General features: G+C 40.2%; 1 protein-coding gene across 9 annotated transcripts in view; it reads left to right on the top strand.

Moving 5' to 3' along the window:
• Window positions 1–15,025, top strand: part of LOC137974320 (uncharacterized) — a 34,267-nt gene extending 19,242 nt beyond the window's left edge. For all 9 annotated transcript variants that reach the window (XM_068821216.1, XM_068821213.1, XM_068821211.1 and 6 more), the window contains 6 exons: window positions 1,920–2,102; window positions 5,417–5,567; window positions 7,866–8,071; window positions 9,977–10,214; window positions 11,322–11,602; window positions 14,220–15,025. In XM_068821216.1, the coding sequence (XP_068677317.1) occupies window positions 1,920–2,102; window positions 5,417–5,567; window positions 7,866–8,071; window positions 9,977–10,214; window positions 11,322–11,602; window positions 14,220–14,354 (1,194 nt within the window). In that variant the 3' untranslated portion in view covers window positions 14,355–15,025. The remainder of the gene's footprint in view (window positions 1–1,919; window positions 2,103–5,416; window positions 5,568–7,865; window positions 8,072–9,976; window positions 10,215–11,321; window positions 11,603–14,219) is intronic.
• The last annotated feature ends 2,290 nt before the right edge of the window (window positions 15,026–17,315 follow it).

Raw genomic sequence — 17,315 nt, 5'->3', positions numbered from 1 at the left:
GCTTGTAGTTTGTGTAAATACCGTAGTTATAAAAAAGGCATCTTCGAACGAAATGATACATCAAATGAATCATATATTGAACTGCGGATATAAAATCAAGTGAAGCTATGAACGCAATTTTAGCAATTGCGAAGAGAAGCCTGAAAAATTCAGGACTTCAACGGAGTTTGTGCCCGTGACCTCACGATGCCGGTGCGACGCTCTAATTAACTGAGCTATGAAGCCGCTGATGTTGGGAGCTGGTCATTTGTGGGTTCAAATTTTCCCGTGACGAATGAGTCAAACGAACGAAATGATATATGAAATGAATCTTATATTGAACTGTGGATATGAAAGTTAAGGTGGCTCCCTAGAGCATTTGCGCGTACCCTCGCTACAGGACAAGAGTTACAAAAGGAAACCTAATTAATTTCTCTCAACGTCCTCGTAGAGACTTACCAAAATGGGTACCGATATAATAAGGCTTATTTTTTGGGTGTCAATTTTTGGAGTATAGCCGTTACCATGGCAATATCACATCTTATGACAGGCAGATATATTCCTATTTTTGACCTAAATTCCTTAATATTTATTGTTTCCTTCGATGAAAGTTCTTTATTCTTTGCCACATTATGGAAATGATATTACCTGACATTTTGAGGTGGTTATAAGTCAAGGTCGTTCAGCCGGTTTTGCCAATGTATTCTGTAATTTGTCATATTTCTGAATATATTCAATTAGCTCTGACAGATTTAACAAATATAGGGTATTTGATAGGAACTGTACGTAGTTAGAACTGAGCCAATTTAAAAAAAAAAAAAGAAACAGCGAATGGAACTTGAGAAAATAAGCAGTTAATTTTACAGATTTGGCCATGCTGAAACGTCACAAAAATCAGAAAAACGCGCGATTTAGGTTTTACGCGCCATACTAGTGCCCAGCTTGCGCACGGCCCTAAAACACTAGGGAGCCTCCTCATGATCCTCGCATTTTTAAGGAACGCAATTTTAGAAATTGCTTAGGGAAGCCTGAAATGTTCAGGATTTCAATGGGGGTTTGAACCCGTGACCTCGCGATTCCGGTGCGTTGTGAGTTATAACTGCCAGGATCATAGCTTCACTTGATCTCATATCCGTAGTTTTATATACGATTCATTTCATGTATCATTTCGTTCGTTGATTCATTCATCACGGGAACATTTGAACCCAGAAATGACCAGCTCCCAACATCATTGGCTTCATAGATCAGCTGTTTAGAGCGTCGCACCAAAATCACGGGTTCAAACCCCGTTGAAGTCCTGAATTTTTCACGCTTCTCTCATTTGCTATAATTGCGTTCATAACTGCGAGGATCATATAGCTTCAATTGAAAAGGCATCTTGGCGCCAAAATATGGACGCAACTAAATTTACTTTTGTTAACATTTTGATCTTTTTGGGCTTCCCAATAGAATCTTTGACTGGAATTTACACCCACTGCAGCAAACAGAATTCACATGTCGAACGTTTGACAATTGAAAAATACGTTTCCAAGCGTTCGCGCGAGTCAAATAGCTTTTTAAACTCTTATTCTCAGATCTATGAAGTTCAAGGAGTAATTTAACATGCTCTAGTGTCAACAGTGAACCTTAAACTGAACTGTTTTGCACAGTGGAAATTTCGTTTCATGAACGCGAAGCCGTCAACCCTTCCTCGACAGCGGCGCGCAGAGCCAATTTGCACGTGCTGGGAAAGTGCTCGAAGCTCAAACCCAATCGCTTTGTGGTCGCTATAGCAACATTACCGTGGCTAAACGCTTAACGATTTTGAAGGTGTGGAGCATCTTTCGTGCGACTTGTCTGGCAGCAAATGCCACTCTATTTACACAAGCAAACAGTGTAACGATGCCTTTACTGTTTCAAAGGTCAAATATGTTCTCCTTTTTTTTCTTTCCTGATTTTAGTGTATTGGGTTACAGCGTTCGCAGCGGGAAGTTCGCTTGACAAAGTTTGTTTATGTAGACAGTGCTCAACTGAACGAAACTCACGAGTTTCGTCTATCTCAAACACAGCTGTCACTCGCGAATCATGCTGACTTGGGAGAGACTTACTTTAAACTACAGTTATTGGAACATCCTTTGTCAGAGGTATGATTTTGAACCTTACAGGGGTAGCCGACTTGTAGGCTTGTGTAGTAGATTGGGAAGAAGGCAAATGTGCGGGAGATCGAACTATAGAACTTGTGGTCTTAAAATTACTGAGAAGATGCTGACATTGACCAGAACAAAAAATTCCTTCATCCAATCACAACGACGCTCGGACGTCAAGATCAAAACAACGCAACGCAAATTATGCACCCGGCGCAAAGCGCGGAAAAACTAGTTCGAGCCAATCACAATTGGTTTTGTTTTTGCCTCTTGTTAGGGATGAGGGGCGCAGTACTTTTTAAACCAATCAGCTGGCAAAGTAATGTCACACCAAATTATTTTTGACAATGCAATGATACTGCTAGATACACGTTTTTTTTTTTTTTCAATTTTTGGATACACGACGAAATGCAGCGATGATACAGCGATTGCTCTACATATATCGACATTTTTTAAAGCGATTATCATTCCATATACATATTGATTATTATTCCATATACACATTGATTATCATTCCATTTAACAAATAGATTCCATGCTGCCGTGCGTCTGTTCAGTAATAGATCACAGATGACGTCAAAATGTGGTAAAAACAAAAAAGTGGCACACGAGGCGATAGCTGATGGTGACGTCAATCGTGCGTCTGTCCTCTAATAGATCATAGGCAAGAACCAATCAAAATCCGTGAATAACTTGGGTTATTATATAAATACATATTGATTACCTGCTGATCAGGAAAAGACACAGAAACAGTGTAAAGCAATGCAAAACTTACCCTGGAGCAGCTATTGGATCTGACCACAACCCACTTGTTGCCAGAGTGTCAGTACGCCTCAGGAGAGCAATGCCAAAAAGCCAAAAGAAAAAAGGGCTGATTGATTGGGGGAAGCTGGAATGAGAGAAAAGTATCTTGTCGAAGTTAGCAACAAATATGAAGCTTTATCCATGGAAATAGATGAACAGGGCGTGATTTCTTCAAGTTCAGCCGATAAAAAATGGCAGCGCCTGAAACTCAGCATCCAGCATGCAAATGAAACAGCACCAAAAGTGGAAAGAAAAGCAAAGCAATGCTGGATGACTGAAGAAATTTTGGAAAAAATGGAAACCAGGAAAAAAGCGAACAACACTCCTGCCTACGTAGCTCTCAACAAAGAAATAAGAAAGCTTTGCCGGAATGAAAAAGGAAACTTTTATAACACCAAGTCTGATGAAATTGAAGAAAATCTGAAATTAAATGCCACTAAAAAGATGGATAACAACATCAAAGAGCTGACGGCCAAGAAAAAGGGCAACACAAGTGGAGGCTTCGTTAAAGACAAAGATGGCAATATGATCTTTGAAAGAGACAAAGTACTCAACAGGTGGGCGGAGTATATCGGTGACCTGTTTGCTGATACAAGACCTCCCTTGCCGACTCCAAGCAACGATAGGGGACCGCCTATATTAAAAGAAGAGGTTCAGAAGGCATTAAAGAACTCCCAGCTTGGCAAGGCTCCAGGTGATGATGGTATAACCTCTGAGATGCTGAAAGCCCTCGAAGACTTTCACGTAGATAAACTCACCGATTTATACAACGACATATACTCTACAGGCATTTTTCCCGACGAGCTACTGATGTCCGTATTTATCACCTTGCCTAAACAGCCAAGAGTGTTCAAACTACAGAACAATCAGCGTGATGCCTCACACGCTCAAAATCTTTTAAAAAATTATTCAATACAGAATTGGCAACGAAATTGATAAAGAAGTAGGATCTACTCAGTTTGGCTTTCGTCTTGGATCCGGCACCAGAGACGGTATTTCTGTTTTAACGTCTTGGCCCAGAAATACATCGAAGTTGATCAAGATTTGTATACCTGCTTTATAGACTACTCCAAAGCCTTCGACAGAGTGCACCACGACCAGCTCATCGAGTGCCTAGAAAGAATCGGCATAGACGGAAGAGACATTAGAGTCATCGCAAATTTGCACTGGCACCAGAAAGCTGCAATAAGAATTCAGGATGAACTTTCTCCTTTTAAATCTATTCAAAGGGGAGTCAGGCAAGGGTGTGTTCTCTGCCCTTATCTATTCCATATATATACAGAGTTCATATTCAGAGAGTCAAATCACTTTGAAGGCATCAATATCCATGGTCAGAATATATATAACTTAAGATACGCTGATAACACTGTGCTCATAGCGAATGACCAAAAACAAACTACAGGAAATTGTAACTCGAGTGAAGGAAGAAAGCAGCAAGGCCGGTCTTGACATGAATGTCAAGAAGACAAAGACGATGATCATCTCACGAGACTCAGAGGGGAAGAAAGTAGATATCAAAGTTGATAATGAAACTATACAGCAAGTCGAAAAATTCATCTATTTTAGGCACGCTGATATTGGAAGAAATAAAAACGGATAAAGAAATTGAAAGAAGAAAGAACATTGAAAAAGAAAAATTCAGCTCCATGGCTAAAATTTTGAAATCAAAACGCTTAAAACTCACTTCAAAACTCAAGATTGGAAAATGTTATATCTATTCAATCTTCACGTATGGGTGTGACGCATGGATTCCTTCCGAAGTTCTCGAAGCTAAAATTGAAGCCTTCGAAATGTGGTGCCTCAGAGAGTTAGGGAATGTTATGTGGAGGGACAAAGTTACAAATGAAAGATTTCTCACCAAGCTTAAGACAAAAAGACAGCTCTTGAGTGACATTCAGAAAAGAACGCTCAAGTATTTTAGCCATATTAAGAGAGAAAATAACATCTTGACGACAGTATTAGAAGGAAAGTTAGAAGGCAAGAGACCAAGAGGGCGGCCGCGGAACAACTGGATGACGGACATCAAGGAGTGGACCTGCCAGTCAGCCTACGCCTGCACCAGCCAAGCGGCCGACCGCGACCTGTGGAGTGTCATTGCACGTCAACCGTCGAAGAGGCGATGACACTCCCAGATACCAGATACATGCATAAAAAAGGACCGAGTCCATCGACTTAATTACTCACTGAAGTAGAGCGAGTTTCAATCGAGTGTCGTAAAACCAAAACCAGAGTAATTACTTTGACCAATCAAAAAGGAGGGAGGAAATCCACTAAACCAATTAAACCTCGAAGTAATTACACGCAGCCTACACAAAGCGCAGGAAAATGTGAACACGCGAGCCACGATTGGTTTTGGTTTGACTTCTGATTGGTTGAAAAAGTGGCGCGAGAACTTTGAACCAATCTCTGAGTGAAGTAATCATAAGCCAAAGCAATTTGCTAATTACTTTCGACACTTAATTGAAAACCCCTCTAATTCGACTTCTATCTAATTTGCAACCTTTCCCTAGGAATTGTATCCTGGTTATATAAATACAGACAGTCTAAAGGAAAAGATGCTTAAAGTGCTTCAGAGAATTTACGCGGAAAAAGACGAGGACGAGGTTAAAGTGGACATGTGGTGTCATTTCGGGCACGCTTACATAACTAAAGTCGACGAAGGTGGGTATGGTGCCAAAGTTTTTGACAAAATCACTAGTTTCACTGCTGCTTTTCTTCTCGACGCCTTATGGACTGTTCTATTTGTTCAAGTTTAAATCCCGAAAGGACCAACACTCACATTCGGTTATTTAACAATTATTCTACGAGGGCGCGCTGGACATGAAGTGATAGATAACCATTGAGGCGCGTAGCGCCGAGTTGGTTATAATCATTTTATAACCAGCGAGCCCGAGTAGGATAATTGTTTTATTAAAAACTCAAGGATCAACAACACTTCTTTGGTGTTCCCGCAGGTAGTATTGTCGACTAAAGCATCGATTTCTGCCTCTGTCAGTCCCGGTCCAAAACGGCCTTTGTTGGCCATTTTTTCTCAGAGCTGCAAAAATATGTTCAGCTCGCTTTAATTTATTGCTGACGCGTTCCTTGATCATATTAGGCACAGCAGGTATAAGAACTGATAGCCTGTGTCCAGCGAGCCAATGAAAATGCTGGAAATGTGATATTCGTAGTTCAGTTTTTAATAATTAAAGATAGTTCGGCCAGTGCTAAACCGGTTTTGGCAAAACCGAATTCGCTGGTGAAATCATTTTTAGTTCGGTCAATCATGGTATATAAATAGATTATTCATGGTCGAGAAGGCAAGGGCAGAAAAGACCAGACAACAGGCGCTAGGCCGACTGTAGTCGAACATATCACTTCAAATTTTGGAGCGGAAATGATTGTTGTATACTTCAGTATAAGTTGAAATGTTCGAATAACCAGCACTAACTGGCGGATGAGAATGATTTCCCGAGTTCATCAGAAAAGTTGGATTTTTTCCTCTCGGATAACGATGTTAAACAGTAGGTCCCGGGGACCACTTTCTATTTGATTAAGTCCATCTAACGAGAACTCTCACAATATTTTTTTCTCGATTTCGTGGAAGGTCACCGCTGACCGCTGGGCTGGCTGCTTCAAACTTTTCTTAAATCTATAAGAAAAATACTGCTCTAGGATCTATATATATATCTGATATATGAAATGAAATGAAATGAAATGACTGTTTATTCACAAATCCTTAGGAAAAGTGAAAAGGAGATAAAGGAGGTTATCCCTATCTAGTTATATATCTCACCTGACCTGCTAATCGCCCTTTCTCGGAGTCGGAGACTGAATTACTAAGGGCGCAGCTCAACGAGGTCGGACCGAAGGAGCTAGGCTAGGCGCTCGGCCCCTGACCACGACCCATGTATGACCTCGGAGCACAGTACCAAAGCCTGATGGAATAGGCCGGGAGTCGCTTTTGAAGAGGGAGGAAAACCGGAGTACCCGAAGAAAAATTGAGATCGATTGAAACTCAGCCCACATACGACCCGAGCCAGAGTTGAACCCGGGTCAAAGAGGTGGGAGGCACGGTTGATGACCACTAAACCACCCTGCAACGATCAACATCATAGACGAGATATCATTTGACACATTTGAAGGTCGAGAGACGTCCTCAGAACGTGATTCGAAGCAGGAGCTCTGTTCCAAGGCGTACCCTCTTAGAAACCGATGTAGTATAGAATGACACCGAATGAGCAATAGAATGCGTAGAATGCACTCATTGAGATAAGGTGGTTCAAAACCTAAAACACACGCTAGTTGCAGCACACGCTGACAATCGAATGAGGCAAAGATGAGGCACCCTGCAACGATCAACATCATAGACGAGATATCATTTGACACATTTGAAGGTCGAGAGACGTCCTCAGAACTTGATTCGAAGCAGGAGCTCTGTTCCAAGGCGTACCCTCTTAGAAACCGATGTAGTATAGTATGACACCGAATGAGCAATAGAATGCGTAGAATGCACTCATTGAGATAAGGTGGTTCAAAACCTAAAACACACGCTAGTTGCAGCACACGCTGACAATCGAATGAGGCAAAGAATACGGGTAGGGTCGTACCTCTTGTTGAACATTATATTTCATTGTCCGTATAGGCTCGTACTTCCAATTGTTTTCTGTCCATTGTTATCTTTGTTCGTTCTATTGTTCTTTTGGCCAATCCTGAAACCCGTTCAATGAGGTACGACACGACCCAAAAAAACGAGTTTAGGCTCTGCTAAGCGCAGAAAACCGCATTTCAGCAAGCCAATCACGAAGTGTAGACATGGGAAATCAAAAGCAGTTCTCTCGTTAGAAAGCGGCTCGATTGAAACACAATACAATTTTTGAAAATCGTTTTATAAACTGAATTATATAAATACCGGTAACTAGGGACACCATGATTCGCTGGCCGATATTATGCCTAAGTCATTTGTTGTTTGTATTACAGACGAACTCGAGGAAACTTTTACACTAAACGAGGTGAAAGACAAAGTTCAAAATGCGGGCAACAACAGTTGGAAACCATTTTTCAAAGAAGGTGTAGAAGAAATGGAAGTTGAGGCGATTACAAGTTTACCATCCAACTCAACTAAAGAGGATATACGACATGACTTTTCCTTCTACACTCCGTCGTGTAGAAATGTTCGCGTTAAGGTATTTTATTTCTTACCTTTTCTGATTGCCTATCATATGTTGTTTGCCAGCTGGGAGGTCCGTAAAGCGAAAAACTGTGACCGGCTGAAGTCACAGTTTTTTCGTTATACAGACCGACATTTAGCTGGTAAATAACTTATTTATTTTTCGTCTCTCTCTCTCTCTCTCTTCTCTGAAATCACTTTTCTAATAGGCCATTTCCGAATTCATGTCTGCCTCCCCTTCAAAGCGAGTATAAGTTTTCATTCATAAGTAAAGTTGAACAAATTACCATCACAAAAACTTCGCACATAGACTCGCTTTGAAGAGGAGCTAGACATGAACTCGGAAATGGCCTATTGTTGACTCGCGCCGCGAATGCAGTTTTAAAGCGATTTACAAATCTGAACGTTTGAAGGAGAAATATTTTTATTTGAATTATATTTCCAAACCTCTTCTAATAAAAAGTAATTTGTGTATGTGAACGGATTCGGTGTCAAAAAAAAATGATATCACAATCCTTAACTACAAAATTAGCCGTAACTACATGATCGCAGAATTACTTTTTGCAATCGACTATCTTTCTTAGGGTTAACGATTGCACAGTTGGTTAGTGCCCAGCCTTCTGTGCGAGAGGTCCCGAGTTCGATCCCTAGTGACCTCACATCCTTGCCTCGACTTCTTTCCATTCTGTGTAGCTTCAGGTTTTTTAAAATACCCTTAAAACGGAGCACTGATGGAAAGAAGGAGATAGAATGAGTGAGCGCACCGTCGGCTTCGTGCGAGAATACTTCCGACGTTTAATAAGGTGTACCTTTAGCTTTACCTTTAACGCAGGCTCTATACGGCTTATTCAGGATCTTCGGTAGCTTTTCAAAGAACCGGATTTAATAATGAAAGTACCTAACAGGGTTATTTTCCAGGCTCCTTGGGAGCGAACCCTCAAGAAGGCCTGGGTACCCGATAAATTGCTATAAATGAAACTCTCAGAAATGCTGTTTTCATTCTTGAGATTGGAGGGAAAAAACTGATGAAACGAGAATAAATCGATTATTCCGTTTAGTAAGCAAAAGAAGGCGGTGTGACTTCTTGTAAGTTTGAAGGATTTATTGCGCATGATTGTCTTGTATCTCTACCATTACTCACATTCAAAACTGACCGATCATTTTTGACCTCAGAAGGTTGGATACAGGGAAAAGTGACTTCAAAGGCTCACTACCTTAAAATTTCAGCGTGTGAATGCAACAAAACGCGAGTTTAAAAGTCTGAATGCCCAAAACTTCCGTGCTGCATATTAATTCTGCGGCGTTCACACGCATGGCGCTTTTAAACTAGTGAGCCTTTGACGTCATTTTCTCCGCGATCCAGCTCTCTAAAGAACTTAAAGTTAGTAATTGCGGACCGTTAAATAGGAAAATTCCAGTTAAAAGAGGTGTCTTTTTGAAATCAAGGCTTATAACTTTGGTCGCATAGTGTTCAGTTAACATAGTTTTGAAATCCAAAGAAAAAAAAGAATTGATTTTTTGGTCAAAGGGGCTCTTTAAATTGTCCAGTTGAGTGCGAGGAACACTTCAAGTCTCCATTTCGTCTATAACCTCTTTATTTCTTCAAATATTTAACAATTAGACCCGTAGCCCTGGTAGCCCGGAAGGGCTTGGGCTATTGACCCGTGGCCCTTGAGGGCGAAGGGTCTAATTGTTTTAGTATCACCCAACTAGTTAGACAGAAAAGGCTGAGTAATAAAGTTAGCAAATGCAAGTTGAAGAAATGTTTATTTGAGAGTAAAACGAAAGAAAGTGTCACGCTTTTCGCTACTCCAGGACTATGACTAACAGTCTTCAAGTAGCGTCGCCAATTAAAATGCACGATTTGAATTAGTTCACTAGTTGGGTGATACTAAACACATTGATTGTTGCATTTCAACAGACCTGGCTGATCGAAGGAAACTCGGGACAAGAAGGAAGCGAAGATGAAGTCAACCTGGCGTTTTGCCCAACGTCACCAGTTCCTGTTAAGAACGTTCTTACAAGAGTGAAATCTGAAGAACAAGGAGCTGCCGGCGACACACCCATCTTTCATATTTGCTCTCAATTTCACCACAGAATGAAAGTGGATATTTTGATCCCTGCAAAAGGCCTCGATTGTCGTTTGTCGATAAGAACTTGTAAGAAAATTAACCAAGCAGTGAAAGATATCTCCTTAAATCGTCTTTAAAACTTTCAAAAATGAGGGAGATTGAGTTTCCGTCAAGTCGCTTTTAAAACGAACCAACAGGCCATGTGCAAGATGGCGTAAATTTACAAAACACAGAATTCTAACTGTGTAGCATCATGAAACTATATTCATGAATAACAGGATCCAAATTTATTTCTTGTTTTCTTGTGCTACTTATTCGACGTTAGTATGGATTAAATAGAAGAATTTCTATTATATAAAATGAGGCTTGTTGATCTAATTAGCCCAAAGACAAAAACGTCATTTATGAGTAGAGTCTGTTGTCAGGTATATTTTAGAAATTGTCTCTCTCTTCTCGGAAGAGTATCAGAAGTCCGAATAAGAATCATTCTAAGAAAGAATGCTAGTGTTTGTAGCAAAATTACGTCATTATGCAAATAATCTAAACTAATCTGATATTTAAGACAATCATTAAATGAATAAGCGAATCCGAACTTAAAAGCTCTCGCAGGTGACGAGTATTAAAGCTCTCGTACTCCTGATTGATCGAGAACAATCTCGTTCCGAGAGGCCGCGATCCTTATGACAAAAGGGTCACCCTAGGGACGAGGTTGGGGGTCCCGAGTTTTCCCGCGCATGACAAAAAGCCCCCTCGGGACGAGGTTGGATCGAGAAATGCGTTCATTTTTCCCAGACAGTGATCATGCGCAGTAAGACAAGCTGAAGCAAATTCATGTTCACAATAAACTTTTTTACACAGAAAGTAAAATTAGGTATCGTTTCAAAACTCATTTTCAAACAATTGTATCACAGTAACATTTCTGACATCAGAAAGTCATCAAATTGTGAGTAAGATAATTATGGTAAGATGATAACCGATTTGTGTGAACTGTGGTAGTAACCTGCGAATACAGCCGCCCGCTTTTCATCGCTCAACGCTGAGCGATCAAGGGCGGATGTATTAGCACGCTACGACAACAGTTCACACAAATCAGTTATCACTAATCATGAATTTCTATAAGGCTCATAGGACAGTTTATAAAATGACATACTGTAGACGTATAAAAAAATTCCGTATTTTTCTCTTCACTTTCAGGTAAAAACTATGTACCCAAAAGCCCACAGGACGAAGAAGAGGACAAAATTCTAAAAAGTTACCTTATGGGAATGAAGATTGAAGGCAATCGCCTGATTTTGCCGCCAGCCTCGCAGCTACAGGAAGGTTTTGACCTGTATTTCGAGCGAAGAAGTCTTCGCAAGACTTATCAATATGAAATGGAAGGAGAAGAGTTTAGTTTAACAGTTTGCAAAGACCAAGCAACGAATGTGGATCCATGCGACTTTGAACACAGTGACGTCAATCAAGTGTCCGCAAAGGTAAAGCTTCCTTCCAGACAAGAAAATTTCACCTTAATTTGTGCCGGTATTTTTGCGTAGATTGGAACCATATACCTGGGACCCGTTTCTCAAAGTCCCGAAACTTTACGGGGCGTTTTCGGGTGTCACAATTTCCTTTGTATCTCAAGAACGGAGAGGATTTAATTAGTCAAACTTCACAGTTAATATTTTTTTGTTGCCTTGGAAACATGTTAAAAGACCGGCTTTCCAAAACAAGTGGTTGGCAATTTCACAAATGGCTTTTCGGGACTTTCGAGAAACGGGCCCCTGAACTCGAAATGAAGTATGCCACCCCCTTGAGCTAGTGCGGTTTGACTAGGAGCTAAGAAATCAAGACTTAGGTCATGGCTGACTTGATTTCTTGTTCGCATGTATTTGTGTGGATACGTGCATGTAGTGCGCGTGCGCCGGCGCCACATTGTTGGATGTGCTGTGCAAACGAACGCAACATTGTTGGACCACGCTTCGATGACCGCGAAACAATAGAAATGTTGACACTTGTTGGCTCCGAAGTTTGACCAGTTTCAAACTTCATCCAACAACTTCCAACAAGTCGCAACAACAAGCAACAACACACAACATGGTGTGCAAACGCTTGCAACATGTTGGGCCCAACAATGTTGCGAGCGTTCGCACGGGCCTTCAGAGATTGAATTCGTCTCGACGACTTAATTGAAGGTCTGTAGCATAAAAATGGGCATTTAGTAGCAAATGTTTAGCCTCGACTTCTAGTTCTAACATTCTTATAAATCATTCATTCTCTCCCTGAATACGTTTTACGATAGGGGTAGAGGTCACACAAGTCGACGGTGCTTTAGTTGGTTTTACAGCAATGCGCGTAAATGACATTAGCTTGACTACGAGACATTTTGTTGTATAGCTCTGGCAAATTAAGTTGCTAATAAAGTCAGTCTCCTATCATTTTTTCAACAATCTTGAAAGAGTTTAAACATGGTCATAAGTCAAAATTAGAATTTTCATCATGAAGGCGGTGTGCATAAAAACCTTAACTGAACTAAAGTCGCGATAAGGTTAACTTCCGTAGGATAGGCGGTTTTGCCCGGTATTATCCGGCGCACCGGATTATTTTGACCCATTCATCTTTGGTCAACTATGAAGAAATTAAATTACTATATAGTATAAGAAGACTGAATGACTTCTTCTGATCACTAGTTTGAAAGAATGTCGGTCGTTTCGCTTACGGGTCGTTTCGCCTGTACGATTATTTCGCCTACGCCTGATACTCAGTTTCCCAACCTATTTGGCCCTTTTGCCTATTATAACAATTGTTAAATTTAAAACGTTTGATACACGATCATGGACAAACTTTTACAGAAGAACCTAGCCAGCCGAAAGCGAGATCGTAGACAAAAGCATAAGAGTCCTTTGCACTTGTGCGATCGTGTTAAACACGAGGGCATACCACCAAAACTTGAGGCTGACTGGATTCGAGTTGCCAACGTTCGCATCTTCGATTCTATAATCCAACATGGCAGCATTCTTGTTCTTCGTGTTGTTGTTTGATAGTATGCCTCATGATATTTTGTTAGGATGAGTCTTAACACCGACAAAGTTCGTGTTACTCACGAACAATCTACTTTCCTCTGTTCCGAGCGGATCCGTTCACATGAACGGGGATGACACCACTATATTGAGGAGGAACTTTAAGACTTTGATTTTAAAGTGATTCTTCCAGCTGTTAAGTGTGGTTTAGTTTTGTAGGGTTCTTGTTGTAATTCTGATATTTTTAAGGTTACGTCAAACCTTCCAGCGCTACCGGCCTTTGGAGATTTTTTTCAGTCAAATTAAAAATCATCATTTGACGAATTGCCAGTAGATCATTTTTGAGTATGCCTGCTTCTCTCGCCTTATGAAAGGATCGGAGTTTCGAAATCGAAAATATTTTTCTTGAATTCTGCCCTTCGTAACCTTCGTATGGTATATAGTTAGTAGCTGCGAGAACTCGACACTAGATCGCAAACTCAGCAATCAGTAGCAAGAACTGGAGCTTTTTCCACGAAACTCGACCATCCCCAGACGTACCTGAGCCTACAATTTCTATAACTCTATACTCTTTTTATTTCAAGCTGGTTTCTAGAAAGTTGAAGGGCTTTTGGCAGTAACGGCTTGCCATATGATTGTAATACTGTCACACTTGCCGTATACAACTCCTCTAGGGATTTAAAACACCAGAGAGTTGACACTTGAGTACTGTAAACATTAGCGTTACACTGTGTTTGCTTACTCTCAAGTGTGACCGCAAACAATTGGCCTTTAGCAATTGATTAAAACAGGTAAACTGTTACACTGCATAATTACTAAATTACTAATACTAAATTATGCAAATACACTGCATAATTTAGTATTGCTTTGTGAAGAAGTCATATGAAAAAAACTCGTTTTTCCTGCTTTATCGGGGTATCCAGAAACATCTAGTCAATAAAATTTTATCGTTTTCTCGACAGGTGTCTCGGTATTCTGGACAGCTCGGAAATTAAAAAAAAGATGTGCTCACGTTATTTCCTTTTTCCTCTTTCCTTTACAAACAGACAATCAATAAGCAATTTTTTAATTAAATCAATATCTTTTCTTGCAGACCGACATACATCTTCATTGCGACGAATGGGACCGGGTACTCGATGAGGGAAACTGGGAACCACAACAGATTGTAGCAAAACTTCCCAAGTTCCTGCAGTTTCTGAGAAAAGTCCAGCGTAACGTATCGCCTTAAAACAACGACTGGCCCTTACAGCAAATTTGATCGGAAAATACCGTAAAATTTAGGATTTCTTTTATCAATAATTGCCAGGCCATAGTGAACTGCCTCTGAAACTTTGAGCGCAAATTACCAAATAATCTCTGAGTAATGACGCTTTGAGAACTTACAATTGTACAAAGAATGTATGGGCTCATTAGAGCTTTTGCCACCCAAGAAATTATCAGTTTTTGATGTCTAATAACTGGCTCGTTTAGAGCGGTTTTCGAATGTTTGTCGTAAAACCAAAACCAAAGTAATTACTTTGGCCAATCAAAAAGGACGGAGACAATCCAGTAAACCAATCAGAACTCGAAGTAATAACACGTAGCCGACAAAAAGCGCGGGAAAATGTGCACCCGCGAGCCACAATTGGTTTTGGTTTCACTTCTGATTGGTTGAAAATCTGGCGCGAGAACTTTGAACCAATCACTGAGTGAAGTAATGCAAAACCAAAGTAATTCGCTAATTACTTTCGACACTCAATTGAAAACCGCTCTATCAAACCCGTAAAGCTTATAATTGGACACTTCACTAAGTTTAACACCTTTTTTTAGCTTTTAAAGTCAATTTGTGTAAAGCGTGATGTCTTCTTTCTGCAAACTCGTATGTTAATGAGACAAAATGTAATCAATCACGTCAGCAAATACTCGCCTATAGATTGTTTTCACTCTTGTGATCAGTAACCTTGTTTTTCCGCCGTAACAAAAGAAGCCGTTTGCATGATGATAGAGCTCTATAGACCCTTTTTACGGTTGTAGCTACGGTACCTGGCCAAAGAATGAAAGCGAGGCTGCCAGTGACCCTGTTTTGATAAAAACCTTTGAGCTTTTTTAATGTTAATGTAGACTAATTAGAATTACTATTTTCAACAACTCCAATTTACATGACAAAAGCAGTGAGGTCTATATCAAGACAAGGTCACCGGCAGCCTCGCAGCCATTCATAGACTAGGTTACTAAGCAAGCAACTTTAAAATGGCCTATTTCCGGAGGATTAGATGGGGACACCAACAGAGCCGCTGTGACGTCACGTGAAAACACTATAGAAAATGCCCTGTGTTACCTATTATTACTGCGCATACATTCTGCGCATCTAGAGATAATCGGATTTCCTATAGGTGGTGCTTATTAATACTGGGATATATTTGCGCGGTTTAAAACTATGCGGAGAAAGCAGAACTTAGCAAGTGCTCTCGGTAAGCAAAAAGAAAATTGGGGGTAATCGCGCATTTTTCAGAGATAATTAAGCTTCAATTTGGAAAAGAACGCCATACATTGCTTTGTATTTTAAAGCTTTTTTACAAATATTGTTGATTAATTATCTTCGAAAAATGCGTGGTTACCCCCAATTTTCTTTTTGGATTTCAATAACACTTGTTAAAATCTGCTTTTCCCCGTATATTCAGTAAACCGCGCAATAATACCTTTGAATTAGTAGGCACCGTCCTTAAGAGAACACGAGCAGAGAGGCACTCCAACAGTTGGAAAACTGCACTATATGGTAGACTGAAGTTCAAATGATGACCTTATATATCCATGATTTAAACATGCACTGAGAACCCTTTATAGTTTGAAAAAACGTTTAGTAAAATGAGGTTTTAAATTTAAGGTAACTTTTCTAAAACCCCTTCTGGTCCCTCTAACGTAGCGTAGCAGTGCCAGAAAAATGAAAGACACCTGTCCGATATGGTGGCTAATTAACAATTATTCCACAAGCGCGCGTTGGGTATGAGATGATAGATAGCCCACGAGGCACGTAGCGCCGAGTTGGCTATAGTCATCTCATATCCAATAAGCGCGAGTGGAATAATTGTTTTATTAAAAACGCCCCCAAAATATAGAAAACTAGACTACAATAAAAATAAAATAGCCCAAAAAATCACGCATATGCTTGCCGTGTTTGTAGATCATGGTATAATGGCTCATAACCCATGATGGCTCATAACCCATGATGGCTTAGACAATCAAAACGTTCGTGTCTGTTTGTTGGTCCGGCTGGGACGCTGTATACGCTGTAGAATCGGGGGTAAAAAGCGGAATAATTAAATCGTAGTTCTTCGTTGTTCCTTCTATTTTTTGTCCGATTTGGTCATTAATAATTGAAATTTTGTTCGAAAAATATTCAATTTATCGTATTCGTTATTCCTTCGCCGAATTTAAACCGTAAAATTCTTTATTTTGAACTGGATCGAAAGCTAAATATTCCTTGTTCATTTTCTTTTTTAAGCCATTATTCATTATTTAGCGTCCAACCCCGAAGAAAAAGCAAATAAATCAGAATTTAAATGAAAATTCTTTGAGAAGCTTCAGATGTGGCAGCCATCTTGGGCGCGCATGACATGACTTGATTTCTTAGAAGAAAGAACGACGTATTGCTATAGCCGGCTTTGGTCTTAACTATCACTATTAACGGAGAATGCATTCAGTAACTCTGTACTAATTAACTCAGTGGTAGAGCATCCGAACTCGTAATCGGAAGGTCGTAGGCTCGACTCCAGCAAAGGAACACTCGGATTTTTCCGATCATCCCCTATAGTTCAGTGGTAGAGTATCCGAACTCGTAATCGGAAGGTTGTAGGTTCGACTCCAGCAAAGGAGCACACTCGGATTTTTCCGACCAGGGATAAAATTGGAATATCTCTAAGTGACAGGCAATCAAATTTATTCATGAATTTTTATTTTATTAAAATCGTTGTATTCAGTAAAAAATAAAAATAAAACAGTTAAAAATCGAAGAAAGGTCGCTCTAATAAAATCACTTGGTCGTTTGGCGATGTGGGCGCGAAGAGGTGTAAGCAGGTGTAAGTAGGATGTATGTATCACGTTTGGCTGGACGGCGTTTCAAGGACGTACTTGGCTGAAAATGTGTTCTCCAAACTCTTTGATCTGGAAAGAAAGGAAATAATTTATTTCAATCAAGTAATAAACATGACTA

Source organism: Montipora foliosa, chromosome 10 (genome assembly GCF_036669935.1).
Source record: "Montipora foliosa isolate CH-2021 chromosome 10, ASM3666993v2, whole genome shotgun sequence".
Lineage (NCBI taxonomy): Eukaryota > Metazoa > Cnidaria > Anthozoa > Scleractinia > Acroporidae > Montipora > Montipora foliosa.
Note: the sequence above shows the minus strand (reverse complement) of the source record. Positions and strands in the feature narration are given on the sequence as shown.